At 39.7% G+C, this 20,638-nt stretch overlaps 1 protein-coding gene across 7 annotated transcripts in view; it reads left to right on the top strand.

Annotated features, from left to right (window-relative positions):
* The window catches only part of phldb2b (pleckstrin homology-like domain, family B, member 2b), a 43,671-nt gene extending 25,203 nt beyond the window's left edge, over positions 1-18,468 (top strand). For 4 of the 7 annotated variants that reach the window (XM_038725917.1, XM_038725943.1, XM_038725945.1 and 1 more), the window contains 16 exons: positions 1,366-1,743; positions 2,856-3,017; positions 3,339-3,476; positions 4,802-4,930; positions 5,905-6,060; positions 6,317-6,427; positions 6,544-6,618; positions 7,329-7,481; positions 8,329-8,472; positions 8,656-8,755; positions 10,003-10,153; positions 14,509-14,599; positions 14,823-14,969; positions 15,476-15,695; positions 16,162-16,247; positions 16,401-18,468. In XM_038725917.1, the coding sequence (XP_038581845.1) occupies positions 1,366-1,743; positions 2,856-3,017; positions 3,339-3,476; positions 4,802-4,930; positions 5,905-6,060; positions 6,317-6,427; positions 6,544-6,618; positions 7,329-7,481; positions 8,329-8,472; positions 8,656-8,755; positions 10,003-10,153; positions 14,509-14,599; positions 14,823-14,969; positions 15,476-15,695; positions 16,162-16,247; positions 16,401-16,541 (2,382 nt within the window). In that variant the 3' untranslated portion in view covers positions 16,542-18,468. The other 3 variants (XM_038725926.1, XM_038725934.1, XM_038725946.1) reach the window with 3 other exon arrangements.
* The last annotated feature ends 2,170 nt before the right edge of the window (positions 18,469-20,638 follow it).

The raw sequence follows: 20,638 nt of genomic DNA on the forward strand, positions 1-20,638 counted from the left end.
GCATTGCACATATATACAAAAGATCATTTCACTAGTAAACAATTTGTATAGTGATTAATTATTGATATTGATTTGAATACATACATTTCCTTTCTAAAATAATAGGTGAAATACTAAGAAATATATTGTCCATATAGTGCTATATTTCTTTTCCCAAATAGGGTACCTCTCTTCAGCCTTTCTAAACAGGCAGATGACTGTCTCAAGACTTTCATAGTCCACACTTCACCTGGTTCAGATTCCTTCCTAGAGGACAATTCCCTGGAAAGTGTCTTGTTTCCTAGTGTCAGTACACACAGACACATTCCTGTGTTTGGAGTCATGGTCTGTGCTCGTGCACGTTTTCGATCATCGTTGACAGCTGTCCCCCTTCTCATTAGCTTACTCTCTCTCTTTCTCACTCACACACACACAAACACATAAACACACCTCTGTCCCAGTCTTTTTTTCTAACCCCCTTCTTTCCGTTTCTAATTTTACTTACACTAGCTTACATGCTTCTCCCTACAGAAAAGCCACTGCTGAACCTACGAGGGGGTATTTTGACTCTGTGCAGACTCTGTAGATCCCCATATAGCCGGTTAGGCAGAACTGTGCAAAGAGTAGCTCTTGCTCCACGGATTCCCAATGAGAGGAAATATTCTTGCAAGAGTATGCAAATGATATACTAAACTGGGATATGTAAATCACATACAAGGTACGATGGAGTGTATTTTGGACTAAATGAGGACATTTTAACTAAGGACTTCTGCGATGCTTCCCCAGGTAACCTGAGCACTGGAAACTTGATTTTATGATGGAAAGAAAAAATATCAGCTGAGCTGTTGTGACTCTTTTGAAAACGCAATGCATGCATATGAAGAAATGCAATTTCAGAATCAGTATAAAAACGTACAAACTGTGTTTACTGGTTTTGAATAGTTAATATCTGACTTTAATAGAAATATATAAAAAAAAAATAACTTAAATGTATGTAAGGTCTGAAATGACTCCACTGTTTGATATATCTCCCCTTTTAATGTAATATTCAGTGCTACTTATAAAAGTGTGTGTTATTTAATAATATTATACTGTATTTGTGTAACACCTCAACACACTATGCTGTGTCTAAGAGGCAGTGGACTGACTTGACTAGACTAAAATGGTGGGGACTTTGCATTTGTTGCTTAAGGTTGCCACCACGAGGGTACAGTTATCAAAACCTGCTAATAACAAAAACTAAACAACTTAAATTCAGGCATGTCCACTTATAATTACACCCTTTTAAAAACCTACCCTGGACGGCACCATAAAGAACATTAATACTGAGTTAACACCACTGCATTTGCACATACTTTAACTCATATGTGTGTGTGCTCATTGCAGGAGCGTCAGCGACTAGAGACCATCTTGTCTCTGTGTTCAGAGCTGGGCCGGCCTGAGAGAGATGGAGGTGGCACAGCTACAAGTCCCATCTCAGCCGTGGCAGATCTTCAAAAGATCAACCAGGAGCTTGAGAAGCTTCAACTGAACGACAACGATGACGACTGCCGATCTGTCTTTTCGGACTCTTCAGCTGTTAATGGAATGACAGGGAATGGACACATGGCCTTCCCTGGATCAGAGAATGGTTACTATGATGATGATCTACAGGTACGACGGAGGCGCAGCAGCGGCCACCGAGACAGTCGGGCAGAATCCCCCGCTATCAGCCTGCGAAGCTTCGCCCCCTCACCTTCTCCACGCACACAGAGGACCAATGAGGTACAAGAGATTTGTGCACATGGAGCATGGAGATGGGTTTGTTATTTTCAGACTCAGAGTCACTTTACCACATTTAAATGCACAGAGATGTATAAAACATACATGAACTCTGAGTCTTTTTTTTTTTTTTTATATTTTTTTAATGAATGAATGAATGTGTAGTGTGTAGAGTGTCAACTCATCACCCACCTTCAACAATAACCTTCTCACACCAGCACCATGGTCCTCCTCCTGACAAGGACTGAACATGCTGCACATGCACTTCTGAACAGGCGTTTCATTTAGGGTTAGGAATGTAATTTAATGTCATTGATCGATTAAGTAAATTTCAACATACCACCTGACTCATTTAAAAGCAAGAGAGAGACCTAGGAGTGCAGAAATTGGTGAATAAGAGAGAAGTTAAACTTTTTATATTGTCAATTCTATGGTTAAGCAGTAACGTGTATGGATCTACAGTTGCCGACTGGAGTCCCTGTGAATAGAGATTATCCCCTAACAACAGTCTGTTTTGAGTGGTTCAAATGCATGTTGAATGTACATTCAGCATCATACACATCTCCTGTATGAAAAGAGCACAAGACTGCTAAAGTAGCACCTTTGACATTGCTTCTTCAAAGGTTAATAAGGATTAATGTGGGTTTATACTCCCTGTTCTTTCTGGAAAACATGAGAGTGACAAGGATCACTCCTCTTAATACTTGGAAAGTATCAACATACACATCCCTCACATACACAGATGGGAGATATTTACAGCCCATTCATTAGATTAGAGTAGGCTAAGTGTTACCATTTGAAATTGACAGCTGGTGTTTGTGGGTGTATGTGTGCTTGTATCTGCTCACATTTTTCTGCTGTAAAAGAGCATAAATTTTCACCACAGTTTTAAGCACTGTCAATGCTATTATTTAGCTTTAATACAAGATTTAATGTTTTTTTCATTGAATATGGTAAAATTAAAAGTACTGTTGGTACACTTATTTTCACTTCATGCCACCACATTATTGAACTGGTGGTGTCAGTGATTAGTATTACAACTACTTACCAGGAATCCCCAATATTAAGAAGAACAATGGTTCAATCTGTGAGTCTGTTGATGATGTTGTTATCAGGCTCTAGATGATGCAGCTCGTCGCCGCGGACAGGAGGTGAGGCCTTCAGAGGAGGAAGTGAGGCGAGTGGAAGAGGAGAGGATCCAGGTGCTGAACAACATGGAGGAGCTGGAACAAAAGATCAAAGAGCTGGACAACCAAATGGACGAATCTGCCCGAGAGGTAAAGAGAAGACAAAGAGAAGACAAAGAGAAGACAAAGAGAGGGACGATAGTGTTTTGGACAGACAGACACAGCCGCAAAAATGTTGCCGTTTTAACAATTCATTGTTTAATGTTAATCTAGAGGTCTTATTTTTAAAGAGAAGTGAAGAATTCTACTTATTTTCAGTTCAGTAACACATTAATAGGTAGTGTTATGCAAAGTATTTAATAAAGTAAGTATAAATTAGGGATTTAAAATCTCTTCTGTTCAGAAAAAGAACTCACAAAAGAGACCACAATCACTACAAATGGCTTACTTATTGGTGTGTTTTTATCCAAGGTGGAAGTTGAGCAAGCTCTGGTGGAGGCTGAGATGGAGTCGGAGGTAGCTGCCCTACAGCAGGAAAAAGATGCTCTGGAAGGACTTCACAACAAGATGGCTGAACTGGAGACCAAGTCCCAGCAGGAAAAAGAAAAGGTATTTAACAGGCTACGCTTCATTGTAAAACAATGTGAGCGCGAGGGAAACTTCTGGGAAATTTATAACGGCTGACGCAGAACAAGAGCCCATGAGAGATGAGAGGACAGTTGAAATGCAGAGAGCATTACTCCACATACTAAAGTGTTCAATGATACATCTTCAGCAAATTGTTTGAATGTCTTTGCTGAGGGTCTGGAAAGCGACATTAGTATAGGGCAAGTACTGTAACTAATGTAAAAAAATGTTTTTTCTTACTATATCATCTTGAAATGTGTACACTAAACTTGGATTTCAACCAGACACGTATTTCCCTTCCCAAGGTGTCTATGTGCGTGCGGGATAGAAAATACATACGCTCATCTGAGACCTTGTACATTTAGGGGTCATGTGACTAACTGGTAGGTGTTTATCCCCCTCATGCTATCTCTGGTCCAAATATATATGTGTTAATGCAGCCCAGGGAAGAGCGGTCACCAAGTGATCCTATCTTACACACACTCCTGTGTGACAGTCCTGGGTGTGGGTAAGCGTGTGTGTGTGTGTGTGTGTGTGTGTGTGCGTGTGTGCGTGTGTGTCTACATGTATACCAATAAATGATATCATTGACAGAGTGGGATGTGTAGGTGGATAAGCAGATTGAATTTGTTGTGTGTGTTTGTGTGCACCTCTGTTGGATTGAGTCCTAGCCGGATTTTGAAATTTCCATGGACTCCACAGTCGGTAGATATTGTACAGGATAAAATCACATGGTGATACTGAGGCAGAGAGAGACTGAACGATGAGATAGATAAGTATTGTTGAACTTCTGTTGAAGAGTAAGTGAAGTTGAGTGCTTGATTTTGGACGCCTGTATATGTTGTGGTACTTAATGAGAGGACCATTACATCTGCTGAGCCATTCCTTCTTCTTACTCATTCCCTCAATCATTTCCATTCAAACAAACAGACAAATAAATGTGGGAGAGATAGAACTCATGACGCTGTTCCTACTACCTTCATGCCTTCATTTCTACTCAATTCCCACCCCAGTTCTCCATCCCTTTTGTTGATTTTTTTCTCCAGCTTTCCCTCCCTACGTCCCCTAGGCTAATCATGCCAACATGGTCGCCGTAGTGACTAACTGTGGCTCCCCAGTCCCACTAACGCTGCCATCCTCTCTCTGTCCTGTGTGTGTGCGTGTGCATGTGTGTCTCTTTGTGTATATGTACACATTAACAAATGTGTACATGCGTGAATGTGTGTTTGTGCGGGCATGTATGTACGTGTGTGTGTGTGTGTGTGTGTGTGTGTGTGTGTGTGTGTGTGTGTGTGTATGTATGCCAGGCATGCGAGTTGCTGCAGGCAGAAAGGGGCAGAGTAGAGAGGTTGGCTCAGATTGTATGTGAGCAGCGCTCCCAGCTGGACAGCTGCCCTGAGGCCACCAAGGAGCCCCTGCAGGAGCAGTTGGCCAGGGTCAGTACACACACACACATACACACACACACACCTCACAAACACACGCACAGGAAAATATGTACATGAGTGTGTAAACCAATGGATCCATCCATACAGACCAAATAGAACACATAGACGAGCGGAGAAGTAAGAACACTCAACATGCAATAGCCGTGCATGCATACACTGATAGAAGAGAGCCAGAACAAAAGCAGATATATGTGCACATATGCACTTTGACCCTCAAAACGGGTATTTGGATAGGTGTAAACATGAACAGACTCACATAGACAGATACACGTGATCCTCGCATACTTGGACGTGCATGTGAACATGCACACATTTTCTTTCCTTTGCTAATTTGCCCTCCTTCCCACATCATCTGTATTTGGGGGAATGCTTAAAGGATGCAACATTATGCATGTTTACACATACACTGGTTATGCTTTGGTGCACTAGTCTGCATGACTGTTGAACCATCAGGGATCTGTGTGTGTGGTTTGCTTTGTCTTTGTCAGTGTATTGTTGGATGAAAAAGTGATTTTTGATACATAATTTCGTGCATATTTCTGTTTATCTCAAAGCAGTTTCATAACAATCAATATGGTAAGCAATTTTCACATTAGCTTCAGTTTTTTCCATGTCAGGTTGTTTATGAACACCTCCATGAACACAGGATCTATTAGATCATTTATTTGAATTGTTTGTTTAGTTAATTGATTGATAAAGGATCAATCAGTCAAGTGTTCAGCATTTTATTACACTGATGTATTTGCACGCATTTAACTGCCAAACATCCCCTGTGAATTTTGTGAGTACATGTCCTTTGGTCTTGTTTACAGGTAGTTTTTTGTTTACGTTCATCTGCATCTTGCATGTTTTCTCGAGTGTATGTACTATATAAGGATGTGCAGCTACTTTTGTCCTGTATAAATGCTTTTTTTGACCCGCCTGTTTACCTGTGCATTATTTCTTGTGTGTGTTTGTGTCAGGACTGTGAGGTGCTCGAGGCGGAGACGAAGCGTTTTGAGGACCTGGAGTTCCAGCAGCTGGAGAGCGAGAGCAGGCAGGACGAGGAGAAGGAGACCCATACGCAGCGGCTTCTCCGGGATATCGCAGACTACCAGCGGAGCACTGTCACTCGCAAGGTAACAGCTATCTGTTTGGGGGAAAATGTAAACAGTACAATATTACATTTTTATATTATGATTTAAAAAAAAATATGTAGAGCCTTTTCTGAGAAGTACTGGTTCATGGTGAAAAATCCCTATTTGTTCTGCTGCTTGAGTTGAATCTCTGTTTTTAATGGTTTAAAGGCATGCAAACTTATTTCATTTAGTAGCTTGGGCATTAGTGTCATGCGAGCTTGAAACACGTATCAAGCTTGTTTTGCTTTTCCTTCAGGAGCGACTGTTAACTCTGAAAAAGCAGGCAGTACAGATTACCCATCAGGCTCAGAGAGAGAAGGAGAGCTTCTTGAAGGAGAGGAGCAACCTCGAAGCAATGCTGCAAAGGGTACGAGAATGTCTATGTTCCTTGTGTATGAATGGAAATATAAACCCATCAAGAAGAGGTTTGTTTTGTTTTTAACGTTGCCTTCTATTTCCTTTGTTCCTTATTCTGTCTGTTAGGAGAAAGAAAACCTCACCAGGTTGGAAAGAAAATATGCTGACCTCACTGGTGGCCGGGGTTTCACTCTAAGAGAGGTAGGTTTGACAGCTGTCAGACAAGAAAATTAGAACTGTCCTCGTCTTTGAACTCATTAAGACTCTTAAGGCGGACATGGCTTTTTAATCGTTGGGGTTTCCTTCTCTGCTTGCTAGGACACAGCCTCTCTGGCTGATGTGTGTCAGTCTTTTAGTGACCGTTGCTGTCACACCACTTCTGCCCCAATTTCTCCTCCTCCAGTCAACTTGTGTTCCCTCTCATCCTTCCTTCCCTCTATTTTTCTCAAGAATACTGAGGTACTTTTGTTTTACTAATATATCCCTTTCTGTTTCCCTCTTTGTCCAGATAGTTTGTTTAAATCCATGTCATTCTTCCTTCCTGTCCTTCATTCCTCCTCTCCCTCTGGTTGCTTCTTTTTCCCCTTTCAGTTTTTCTGCCAGTTTTGAGCTGATTTGAGCTTATTTCTTGAATTCTATGCACAGCTTATACTGACATATATTAATAATGCAATAATCTTGTAAGAATGTTTTTGTCTTGTGTACTCCACTCAGTAAATGTTAACAGTACAGTGTCTAAGCCCCTTGTTTCTAAGTGAAAAGACTTTTTGTTCTATTTTTCCTTCAAAACTTTTAAAATCGACAGCAAATTCTGCCTCATTCTAACAACTAATTGGCAACATCTTAATACTCACATCATGCTATGCCTCACCCCTTCTCTCTCCCCCATTTCTCCACATGACATTTTCCAGGGCTATGTCACAGTCAGTGAAATCAATGAGCTTTACTCACAGCTTGGGGGGGATCCTAAACCCGCCCCTACCCCCACTCTGGCCACTGTCTCTCCTGTGTCCGAGGCAAACCCCTCCCCTGACGGCGACCTCCCTAAACCACAGGAGGATGAGGTGTGTGCAGTGGTGTCAAGGGCTTGCGTGTGTAGTTTAGCACCCAGATTTGATGTAAAGCGTGTGTGTGTTTAAGGGTGTGGTTATTTTTCCCCATAATTTCTCTCCTTCTTTTCCACTATTTCAGATTTCTGACAATTTTCCTCTCTTCTTTTTAAAGCTCTGTCATTCTTCCTCACCCTCCGACTGTCACTCCTCTTCCTCCTCTTCTTCCTCCTCCCATCTGAATTCCCGCCCCCTCCCCAAAACACCCTCTGTGCATTGGCCAGAGAACATGGTGTCATATCGCGACCCCTCTCCCCTCCCTGACTCTCCCCCGCCTCCCCTTCCTGTCAAAAAACACCGACACAGGCAGGTAATGTGTGTTTGTGTGTGTGTTTGTGTTTGCGTATCTGCAACTGTGTGTTTGTCTGGTTTTATGTGGCAAACACATTGTGTAGAAACCAGATTCACATTTTACAAAATGACTTTGATTGATTAATGTTGATTTTAATAAATAATTGCAGTAAATGCAGTTGTAGTGCACAATTAACAATGTTGATCAAGATTTTTAATCGCATTTAGATTGTATCAGTCTAAATGAAAAGGCAAATTAATCAGTACGGATGTGTTTTGCCACAGTGTATTTTTTTATAATACGTAATACTTTTAAGTCATTACATTTTCTTTTAAAAAGAGTGGGACAATGTCATGTTATGACCTAATATGAAATTGGATCATTTTGACAAATTAATCAGATAAGATAAATGTTAGTTGATAATCAATTAACAATGTAATTTACATCCCCTACCCTCTGTTGGGGTGTGTGTGTGTGTGCGCGCGCGTGTGTGTATGTGTGTTTGATCAGCATTTCCGTTTGCTGGAGGAGAGGAAGAGGTCTGACAGAGAAGGCGGCTCCCATCTAAGTGACACATTACCCAGGAAGAAAACCACACCCACCATGAACCCCCAGTTCACGTGTGCAACGCTGGGACGCAGCTTCCCTAACAAGGTGCACACACGTAGATGTAAATATCGGAAATCAGTGCAAATCATTTAATGTCCGTCATTGGTCTATCTATATATTATTTCCCCAAATTCAACATTCATTTGTATTGTGTAATTTTGAAGATGCCAGATTTGTTTGAATTACTAAAACAAGGAAGTAAAAATGTTTCTTCTTGGTTGTTTATAGTCCCATCAGCCCCTGGTACAGAGCACAAGTTGTGGCAGCATTCTTCCAAGAATTCTCTCCTTATCCAACAAGGAAACTGAATCTCGACGTCTGCATAAAGGTACACACACTCACATGCACAACACCCATCTGCTCACACATGAACAAACACACTTAGAAACCATATATAAGGATAAAGACAGTACATGTTGGTAAACAAATACATGGAGATACATGTACCGTAACTTCACTTACAAAGGCTATCTGTGTCTGTCTGTTTGCTCTCTTATTTGTGTCTCCTTCACTCGCACAAGCACTCGCATGAAAATACACCTTATAACATTTTTCCTTATTAGAGGTTTAGTGTGTGGGTGTGCACCTCATTGTGTTTTGTTGGATTACAAACTTTCTTATTTTTTTATCTCTCAGAGGGGAAAGTGCAGAAATGAAAATGTGGTGTAGAGTGTTGTTTCTGTGAGTATTCAGCAGAGGTTCTGGTCTGAGTACGAACATTTTTGAAAATTGATATGTTAGTTTGTAACTGCTTAGAAGTAGATTTCTCAACAGTCAACATCCTACCTCAAATGTTAACCAGCCATTTCCCATCATTAAGACAATCTGCTGTTCACTCTACAGAGTATAATCCTTTTGCCCTTTGTTTGGGTGTTTGATGACATGTGGTTTTGATAGCAGATTTAGCTGCTGAAAGATTAAGGACGGTCTGTTACCTCAAGGACACCGTGCCCATTTTCCATGTTAGGTTTTAAATGAAAGATAAGTTTTGATCTTTCAAAGATGACATTCATAGCTGCACGTTTACAAAGTAGATATCCAAAAAAATTGGCATGTGCATCTGGTCCCTCAGTCCCTTTGGTCCCTTGATCTGGCTCATCAGATGGGTGGGACTGCTACATGGGGCAGATGGTATCAGGTTTTTTTTCTGTTTCTTCCTGTACCCACAGGGTAGAGTTAGTCTCTCTTTTAAGTATCTGCAACATAATTTTGCAAACATTCCTCTTTCAGCTTCTGAGGACATCTCATTTTCTTCTCAGACCTCGTTCGACTGCCGAAACTACGTTTAGAACTCTTTTGTACTCGTGTTGTAGATGTTTTTTGTGAGAGCTTCTATTTGGACACATATTTAACAAGACTAGTTACACCAATAAGGTGTGGATTTGTTTTTCACTGAACGTATAAGAGCATCTCACAGTGGCGGGGCATTGCAATCCTACATCAAAGCCATCTGGGCAATCTGATGGCCCAGATGGAGTGACACAGACAGGTACAACACAAGTGAGCATGCATGCAGAAGAAGAATAAGCAGTGCTAGTCTTTACTGAAGTTGTTTTCTCTTCTGTGTGTTTCCAGGTCAGACTGGCTCCCGAGCAGCTTCCCAGACCAACATCTACCTCGATGCCTTTGGGTACCATGACAACCAGGCCTTTGACACAATGAGTGTGGATAGTAGCGACTCCATTGAAACCAGCATCTCTGCTTGTTCACCTGACAATGTCTCCAGGTACGTGTCCCCAGCTAGTGTCGTTTGTGTCTGTGGATATTAATGCAAGTAGCAGAAACAAAAAAGAAGCCTGAAGTGGTGTGTGTTTCTGACTGAAGCGTAGATTGTGTTCAGCTTGAAAACCGAAAAGTATGTGCCGATCAACATTTCTCACCGCTACTTTCATCAGTCATCTTAGAATGATTTGAAGGAAGGACTGTGGGAAAACTGACAGACCAAGAACGATGGAAATGACAGAAACGTTGAAAGGTTGAAATATGACAGGAGGCAGACAGTTGAAAACTCAGAGACACAAATATGTCCCATTGTGTTCATAATATGAAACACTGACTGTGGGCGGGGATGGGAGGGGGGCAACAAAGAAAGAATAGAGTGAGTTAATGAAAAAAATGTGTGAAGCTGCAAAGTGGAGGTTTTTCCCGCCTTTCATGGTCGCCTCCTTGGAGAATAAGATGTGTAGAACTGTGTGCGTGTGTTATATGAGTTAAGGGGGACTCTTGATTAGTGTTTTAAGGGTCAGGTTACGGAAGACGGAAAAGTGTGTGTGTGTGTGTGTGTGTGTGTGTTCACCGTCAACCCCCTCGGGTTCAGATGAACTGAGCTAACGAGTACGAGTGTGGAGGTACATTTGGGGGTCTAGACTAAAACCATGTGTGCCTGTTCTCCTTCTCTCCTTTTTCCATTGGTTGCATCTGTCTTTTGTCTCCCCTCCTCTTGTTTCTCTGAATGGTATGATCGGTACAGCCTCGTTTCTGCAGATAGATTTTTCACAGTCACGAAACATTTGCAGATTGACCTCTATGCATTGCAAGTGTTCCTGGAACAGGGTGCCTCTGATCCTCAGTATGGTCCCAGTTGGTCTGTGTTGTACCGGCTTAGATTGGACTGGCAGACGTGTGCGGTGGAATCTGGATCAGTGCGGGATAAAAAAAGTCGATTTATAATAGAACAGGATTTTTTTCTCATGTCTGTGATATGTCCCATTTTCTGGAGATGGAAGATAAATACATTTCTTCTCAAGTAATCCAAACAGGCTAATAAATAGATTTGAACTGGGTTAGTCTACAATGACTATGCGTGCGATTCCCTCTCATCGATTGAGGTAAGAGAATGGCAAGGGGGTGTGAGGAAGGGAAGAAAGGATGGATGCTACAATGAGTTTGGATTAATGTTTATGCGAGTAATGACAGGGAAAGGGATGTGTGATGTTAGATTAGTTGGAGTCTTGATGCAAGTACTGGTCAAAAATATGGCATACAATGTGAATTATAGTTGGCGTTAACTACCTAGTAAGTTTTTAGCAAGTTTTTAACAATCAATTATTATTATTCATCAAAAATTCCCTGTTATGTAAATTGGCGGTATTCAGTTAAAACTTTGGCCGATTATAGAGTAAGAGCTGTGTTGATGATTTTACATGAAACTGTCAAATGATTTTGAAAAAATAAAAAACCAGAGAGCGGGAAAGCATTTTTTTTCTCTGCTTGCGCTTGCTTTTTCTTCATCTTTTCAACCCCCCCCAATCATTTTTTCTCTTTTCGATTACCATTCTGCTTCTCTCTCGCGCTTCTCTCTCCCTTCCTTCCTGATTTGTTTAGGCTGAGTCTAATGCGTACCATTCATCAAAACAATGTTGTAACATCATCACAGATTAACAGTGGGTATCCATTTCCTTCTGGCTCCGGATAAGAGAGAATTTGTGTGTTTGCATGTCAGAGGCAGAGAGAGAGAGAAACATGACAAACGTACAAACAAGTCCCTTCCCTGTGATGTCAGTCAATCATGCGTGTCATGTGTAGACCATCTGCACTCTGGGAAACCTGAAGCTGGACTAGGCCTGCTGTTCTAAACTGAAAACCTTTGACAGTGGTACAGCAGAGAGACAGAAAGTTCTATAGAGAGATGGTCTGATTTTTAGTTTGCCTTTCCTAATGGTCTTTTTTTATGGAAAATTTTATTGGACTTTAATATTTGTAACCCACAGAAAACAATCCACAAATGTGTACTATGATGCGCAAATATTTCACTATCTACAAATATGTATTTTTACATTTGTGATGTGTAAAATCATATCCACAAAAATACAGAGTGACTTCTACACACTAAACAGTTTTTGCACATTTGCAAATAGCTTTCTGTCAATTTGTGGGTCATGTTACATTTGTAACTTCCTTTTTACATATTTGTGGAATGTTGTCCAATGTGTACTGCGGGGATCTGAGAAAAAAAAAAAAGTATACACAAATATCTCACTACCCAAAACGTGTATTTTTACATTTGTGTTGTGTAAAATCATATCCACAAAAATACAGTGCAATTTGCAAATATGTACAATTTACTCTGTACACACATATTTTAATTTCACATACAAATTATTTACGCATTTGTGGATCTATTTTTACACACCAAACAGTTTTTGCACATTTGCGGATCATTTCATGTCAATTTGCAGGTCATGTTACATTTGTGACTTCCTTTTTATGCATTTGTGAAATGTTTTCCACTCTGTACCACAGTGATCTGTAAACAGAGATCTGTAAATGTGAGATCGGTTCATTAGCTACACCAGCAGGTGGCAGTAGCGACATTGCCTCTCATGAGTTGTAAGAATATCCATTGCAGTACCCAAGGTCATCTGTAGGAGACAACAACTTCTGCTTCTGCTGGACCACTCGACTCTCCGCAGTCTAAATTTTTCTGTACTAGTGTATATAGTTTACTATTGAATACTTTATCACTGTTTACATTTATATTTAGATAAATATAAGCCTGAAAATTGTGTTTGTAGTAATATGTTACACCTTCCTGTCAGAGCTGTGAAACAAAGCTTTGTAAAAGTATATGAAAAGCAGAGAAGTTATGTATTCTATAAAGCCCAATCAGGAATACTGCATTTCAATTAATTTATAACATCTTTTGACGTGAAATTATTAAAAAGATTACTTTTTATTTCTATTTCTTTCTTCCCCACAAAAAGGTCAAATGTAATCAGTACAAACAGTGTTAATAAACCAAGTCCATATGGGCAAAAAAGGAGAAAGATGAAACTTGCAAGATATACACACTGACAGGACAAAGCATTAGGTACACAGTAGTATATTTATTCTCTTGCCTTGCATTCAGTCTTTCTGTGGTTTACCCAAATCTTGAGTGGTATTCAAATTTTCACATCAACCTAAATGACACAATTGACATAAATTTACTTTTTATTACCCGTGGTCCAGTGAATGGCTATTCAATTATTAGCTGCAATAGGGCTAGTCTGATAAAGTGTACATTGCCCCTCATGTTGTCTAAGAGGTCCCCCAGTAATGTCAGTCTTAGGTTGGTTGGAAACGGCACCCCAAGATAGATCTCCAGTGTTGAGGTGTCATGTAAACCCTACTCATGAGCTTTACAAAAAATACAGGTTTTCATGCAAAATGGACATTGACTGTACTTTTGAAGACCGTAACCTTATACATAGAGTTTACAATAGCTCCTACAAACAGTAGGTACAACAGTACTTTCAAATGTGTGTGTGTGTGTGTGTATATGTGTGTATATATTTTTTTTTTTTTTTTTTTTTTTTTTTTACAGATCTCCGCACTACACATTGGACAAAATTCAAAAAATTTGTAAAAAGGAAGTTACAAATGTAACATAACCCACAAACTGACAGAAAGCAATTTGCAAATGTGCAAAAACTGTTTAGTGTGTAGAAGTCACTCTGTATTTTTGTGAATATGAATTTTCACATTACAAATGTAAAAACACATATTTATAGATAGTGAAATATTTGCGCATCATAGTACACATTTGTGGATTGTTTTCTGGTGGTTACAAATATTAATAAAATCTCCCATATTTTTTAAGAGTATCCACACACACACACAAACACACACACAGACACAGATAAATAGTGAATAATCGGGAGTATTCTCAGGAGAGTGAAGCCTTTATGTTGGAATGCTAAACAGAACACTTTAAGCCATGTCTTCTCCACTATATTTTGAATCAAGACTATATACTCCACCTTCTCAGCGATAGCTTTGATACAAAGCTAAATATATATGTACATCCACTAACTGGCACTAACCTAATCTCTGAAATTATGTAACACCTGAAAAAACATGTGGAAAAGTCTGAATGGATTCACTTTGTCACGCTGACTGCTGTTGTAGCAGGTTTAATTGATTAACTTGGCAGCCGCTCTGTTTCATCACATTTTCAGTGTGTTTCAGGTTCAACCACCTGACAGTTGATTTGGTGTTGACTGTATGCCAAGTGGTTTATTGTACAGAGAGAAAAAAAGTTGTTGTCTGATGTGTGTGTGTGTGTGTGTGTGTGTGTGTGTGTGTGTGCATGCGCTGCAGTGCCAGTACTTCAAATGTGGCCAAGCTAGAGGAGATGGAGCGTCTGCTGAGAGAAGCCCAGGCAGAGAGGAAAAGCCTCCTCGAACACAAGGTCAGCATGAGACAAAATCAGAATCACACTGATTTTATCCTTTTGTTTTCACTGTTTTACAGCTTGTTAATGGTAGACATGGGCCAAATATATAAAAGCACTAATGATGACCCTTGGTTTGCCTTTGTGATAAATCCCGAAACCTAAAGACACAGAGACTTTAAGTGTGTGTGTGTGTGTGTGTGTGTTTGAAAACGTTGCAACAATTTAAATGATTCCTCAGGAGCGAGAGATGGACATGCGGAAGCAGGCACTGGAGGAGGAAAGGAGAAGAAGGGAGGACCTGGAGAAAAGGCTACAAGAGGAGACGAACAGACGCCAGAAACTCATCGACCGTGAGGTGAAACTGCGAGAGAAACAGAGGGCACAGGTAGGAAAGAAAAACAAGACGGGAGCATAAAAGATGTGTGTTCCACTCAGAAATGTTCATTCACAATAGGGAAGTAGCTGCAGTGTTTCTCAATATGCGGTTATTTGGTACAGCACGTTCTTTAATCACCTGTTTGAACCTTGTTGCAACCAGTAAAGCTTTTTCTCAACAGAAAGAGAGGTTTCTCATGCTGTCATTTTTACCCAAAAGATTACTTTGAACTTGATGTCACCTTTTTATGCATGCTTCCTTCTTTCTGTATGGTTTCAATCACGTCTCTGCTTACAGTTCTTGGTTTGCTTCTTCCTTCATCTTTTGTTCTTTTGCCTGAACCATCGACTGTTGGCAACAGAAGGAAGAATCTTGTACTTTAATCACTCTTAACATATGATGTACATCTGCATGATTCTTATGAATTAAATAAATGCAAAACAAATCATAAATACGACAAAGCCATTACTTGAACCTCTCTTTTTCAGTAAACCCTTTCACTCTTTTCCCTCCAGTCCCGGCCACTAACACGGTACCTGCCGGTGCGAAAGGACGATTTTGACCTGCGGGCTCACATTGAGTCGGCAGGCCACAGCACAGACACATGCTTCCACTTGTCCATCTCTGAAAAGACCTGCCGTGGCTACTTGGTCAAAATGGGAGGCAAAATCAAAACCTGGAAGAAGCGCTGGTTCGTCTTTGACCGCAACCGACGCACACTCTCCTACTATGCAGGTAGGGCAGAAGATGCACAAAATCTACCACATAAGCACTGATACAAATACCCAGACAACATGGAATATGTGTATGCAGCATCCACATAAATGGAGTTACATACACAGGTATTTTACATATACAGTATATTTAAGTGTAATTAATATTTTGTATATTTTACACACATTTACTCATTTAGCTGACACTTTTATCCAAAGCAACTTACAATTGGTATACATGTCAGAGGTTGCACACCTCTGGAGCAACGAGGGGTTAAGTGTCTTGCTCAGGGATGGGTTACAGAGGGGGATTGAACCTGGGTCTCTCACACCATAGGCAGGCATCTTATCCATTGCCCCATCACCACCCCCATTTAAAATACAAATCAATAAATAGAACTAAAATTGAACATGATACAGCCCATTGTCACACATTTGTATTTATACATTTAATGTATATGTTATAGCTACTGTTTTTTCTTCTTCAGACAAGCACGAAGCCAAGCTGAAAGGAGTCATCTACTTCCAAGCTATTGAAGAAGTGTATTATGATCACTTAAAGAATGCACACAAGGTATGTGTTTACATCTACAGTATGTCCTGCATTATGTTTCTACACGAGATGCAAATAAGTCCCGTCTTGAAAAGTGATTTATTGTCTTCTAATTTAGATATCTCTTCCTCTTACTTTTTCCTTCTGTTCCTGTTTCTCCTTCCTCTCCCTCAGAGCCCAAACCCCTCCCTGACCTTCAGTGTAAAGACTCATGACAGAGTCTACTACATGGTTGCTCCCTCTCCTGAGGCCATGAGGATCTGGATGGATGTGATCGTCACAGGAGCTGAGGGATACACCCAGTTCATGGTGTAGTTGGAGGGGCAGGATATGCCAACGTGCTACGACTCTGTGGTTTTAAAGCCTATGTTTTCTATTCCTTTTTTTTCTGTCCTTGGAACTTTTTAAATGTCTGGATGCATACTATTGTCATCTATGCTGAAAAATCAAAACAGCTTCAGCTGTGTAGAGATTCATTTTGTACCATTTTATCTGCCTCACTTGCAAGATGGGCAGGGTTTAGAATCATATGTGGATCGTTCATGTGAAAAAACTCTTAAAAAATGCATTTTTTTAGGCAATCTGGTTCCTTCCCAGAGAAGTAATGGAGTGTAAAAGCTCTAAAATGTGCTATGGTGTACCTTGGAGTGAGTTCAGGTATGCCTCGAGGTTTTAATTAAGTGTAAAGCACATTAATGTGAAAAAAAGTCCCATTTTCTTCAGAGCAGAGCAGATTTAGCTCAGCTTTTTACGAAGGATGTTTTATAAAAAGTTAGTATTGGAATGCTGAGTGAACCAGTTTGAGCTCTATATTATGTTATTATGCTATATTATTATTATTATTATTATTATTATCTCGCCGTTAACATCAGCTAGGAATACATACGTTGTGTTTAGAATTGCTAAGTGCCACACAAAGCCAAAACAATTCTAACATGTTGTGGAAGAATCTCTTTGTCAACTTTCTGATGGGTTTAAGCATTTTTAGACAGTTTCCTGTATCCAGAGTAAATAATGCATATTAATTTAGTAAAGGTAGTTGAGCAAGCGTATTTTAACTTTCAACTCTTCATTCTCAGGTCTTAACTGTGTGCATGGATGTACATGCATGCATCGTGTGACCATGTGTGAATTTAGACACGTGTGTTAAAGAAGTGCCTAGTGTGCATACCCTGTGCACACATCTTTTTACTGTGAGCTTCTAGCGTAGCTCCAAGGTGCTATTCTTACATGGTGACTGACACTAATAATCCAAGCCACGCCCTGAAACAAAACATTTAAATTGGAGTGTATTGATACACTTATTATGGTGAATGTTATTTGTAAAATGTATTACTGTGCTGGGTTTACAATAGTGTCACCACAGGCTCAGAAATGAAGCTAAAACATGGTGTCAGGCGACTTGTTAATTTTTAAAAAGCATGGAATAAGGACTTGTACTAAGGCACAAAATTGTGATATTTATAGATTGTGTTGTAGTTAGTTTTGACTTAGTCATCACAGTTATGATCCATTATCAACTCAAGACTCATCATATTTTGTGTGACAGTATTTTGATATTCATATTATCTATATTTTTAAGAGCTACATATATCCATATAATAAATGCCAAACTGTCTGATGACAAAACACACAAATGTGGAAATATGAGTGGTTTTGTGAGAAAGAGCACCTTGTAGGATTAAGTTGTCTTTTAAGGTGTCCGCCGGAAAGAATCTATGGTACATGCACTCACTTAAGAGGCCTTTAGTCAACAAAACAGACTATTATAGTGCGGCTTTGGTCCACTAGCTTTCATTTTATTGCTTTTATTACCACTAATTCAATGTTATAGTTAAACTGATTATTCCACATTGATCACTAAAGATGCTTTTATATTTATATATTGTGTATCAAACTTCATACTTCGTCTGAATAATTCAGTCCACTGACCGGTGCATTTATGATCTTTTTGCTTTGTTATTGACCAAAGTACATGTTTATGTGTAATAATGTAATGTATATGTGTTTTTTTTGCTTTTTCTCTTTATTCAGTACGCAATTGTCTCTGTGTCTACATGACAAGCACATGGTATTTTTCCACCACTATAACAGTGGAAGCTTCCATGAGCTTAATTTTTTCCAGTTTCTTTTATAATTATTTTTTGTATGTTGATCCTACTGTATTTATGCCATTACCAATGCATGTTTCTGCATTTTGTATTTCCATATGAATAATAAAAAGGATATATTTTATCTTTAACTATGTTTCTAGTGTGTTACATCTCACACCAGATGACAGTCAACTTTCTTGAGTAACTAACCTTAAACAAACTTAAAATACTGACATGTCTGACTGTGTAAAGCTTCACTACAATAATATGGAAAAGAATTGCAGAAAAAGGTTTAAATAAACGTAAGTTTGGAAGTTCTGTGGAAATTATTGTCATTTCTACATTACATTGTAGCCAACTTATTTTTTGTACTGATTAAGATGTGTTTCTTTGATAACCAGCAGAGTGAACCCATTTTTCCCAGAAAATAATGCAATGTAATGTATAAACTAGGATGTCAAATCTCTGGTTTTAAAAATGTAAAAACTGAATTACAATCCTTTTAGGGTGCAAACGTTGCTATTGTAAAATTACTACCGTACAGGAACCCCCCTAAGATTTCCAAGTATATCCACCCAGTTGGGGTTATTAACACGGAGATGGAGCACAGCTATGTGGCAGAAGTCGGAACTGTCGGACAGCCACCTCAGATGCTGGCTATTGATATAATATATACTGCATACTGTTACAGCTACCGTGCATTACTACAGTGTAATGCAGAGAAACGGTGGGATTTTAGAGTGAAGCAAACACTAGTATAATACGTGTTACCAAATATGCTACAGTCTCTGGCGTTAGTGTGAGTCCTCCACTGAGTGGGCGGAACCATTCTGGTTGGTATATCCCATCGTGCTTTGCGGTTTTAGTAAATAAAAATATTTATTTTGGGGGAAAACAGTGGTAGGGGTCTAAATCACAACGCAATTTTACTAAAGTTACCACTCACTGTACCAACAAAAACGAAAACAGATGCAACGACGATTTGATCCACATAAACCAACAAATAATCCCACAATAACCCACATCTGATAAACTATTAGTAGAAAATTGTATGTTTAAAACTCCATGATTTAACCTCATCCAGCTCTAATATGTACGGCCTCTATCGGTCACGTGACTTGGTAGTTGCTTTGAAAAGCTTTACCCAGAATGCATTTGTATTGCGAAATAAGTCTGACACGATATTTAACAGGCACGGAAGTGTTGATTGCTGCAACTCTTCTAACTGCAACCAGTATACACGCAACTCTTCCTTGTCAGCTATTAAAAGCTGAAGGGATGAAACAAATCTACCCACACCAGAACTTAGACGTATATGTCAAGGAGGTCCTACTTATAGCCCGTGATTTATTTGTTTGTCACCGGTTGGTCCGAAGGCAGTGAGAGTTCAATTGAACGCATCAGTCAGCTTCAGACCTGTTTCCCCTCTCTCTCACTGTCGGCCTCGACTAGCCTTTTCCTGATAGAGTTTATGCGAGATGTCAACCAGCTATTGCTTTTTGGATATATAACTTATGGACAAATTCATTTCAACACATTAAAAATATATTTTTATTTTGAAATGTAGACACCAAACCAAAAGTCTTATTTTGGTTTGTATTGTTAACTAATTGTGCAATAAGCTCATTGTCAAATGCCCCAACTCTCACCCACCATGGTTAACAGTAAGAGAGCAATAACACATAACAGTGTGCAGTGCAGTGAGACCCCCAGGGATTTTGTTAGAGCAAAGGGAGGTTGTCTCCCTCCGGTGGTTGGGCTCTTCTTCGATGTTAGACTTGGTGAAGCTTGTGTGTTTACAAGCATGGTATGGGAAACATTCTGCTAACATGAAGAGTGTTTGTTGCTGGCATTTACCTCAGAGAGCTGACATAACACACCTGCAAGACCTGACAAACCTGCCTTAACTTTAACCTTATTAAATCACAGTCAACAAATGCATGTGGAGTAAAGACGCAGTAAGATAAGATATGTGTTTATTAATCTTCCATAGGGGAAATTTAGGTGACAAAGCACCACAGAGGAATGAAAAAGAAAACATGTTAGTGGAAACTTCCCTCATGCTTGCTCAGACGTCAGAGTTAATGTTTTCCAGCGGTGAGGAGGTTGAGGACCAGGGAAGTAGCTGACACTTCTTTTACTGTGAATAACACTGTTATTAATGAATTATAAATTGGGGACAATGGACAGTTTTCACATGATTTCTTTTCATGTGTGTGTGTGTGTGTGCTCTGCTGATTGTGTGTGACAGAGACCACTAGCAAGGACCCAGTGAAAAACATTTTATGCATGCATCAATGACGCCTTGAACCATTAACA

The sequence above is a fragment of the Micropterus salmoides genome, unplaced genomic scaffold, assembly GCF_014851395.1.
Source record: "Micropterus salmoides isolate LMB-PRFRI ecotype aquatic unplaced genomic scaffold, ASM1485139v1 Ms_hic_scaffold_1, whole genome shotgun sequence".
Classification (NCBI taxonomy): Eukaryota; Metazoa; Chordata; class Actinopteri; order Centrarchiformes; family Centrarchidae; genus Micropterus; species Micropterus salmoides.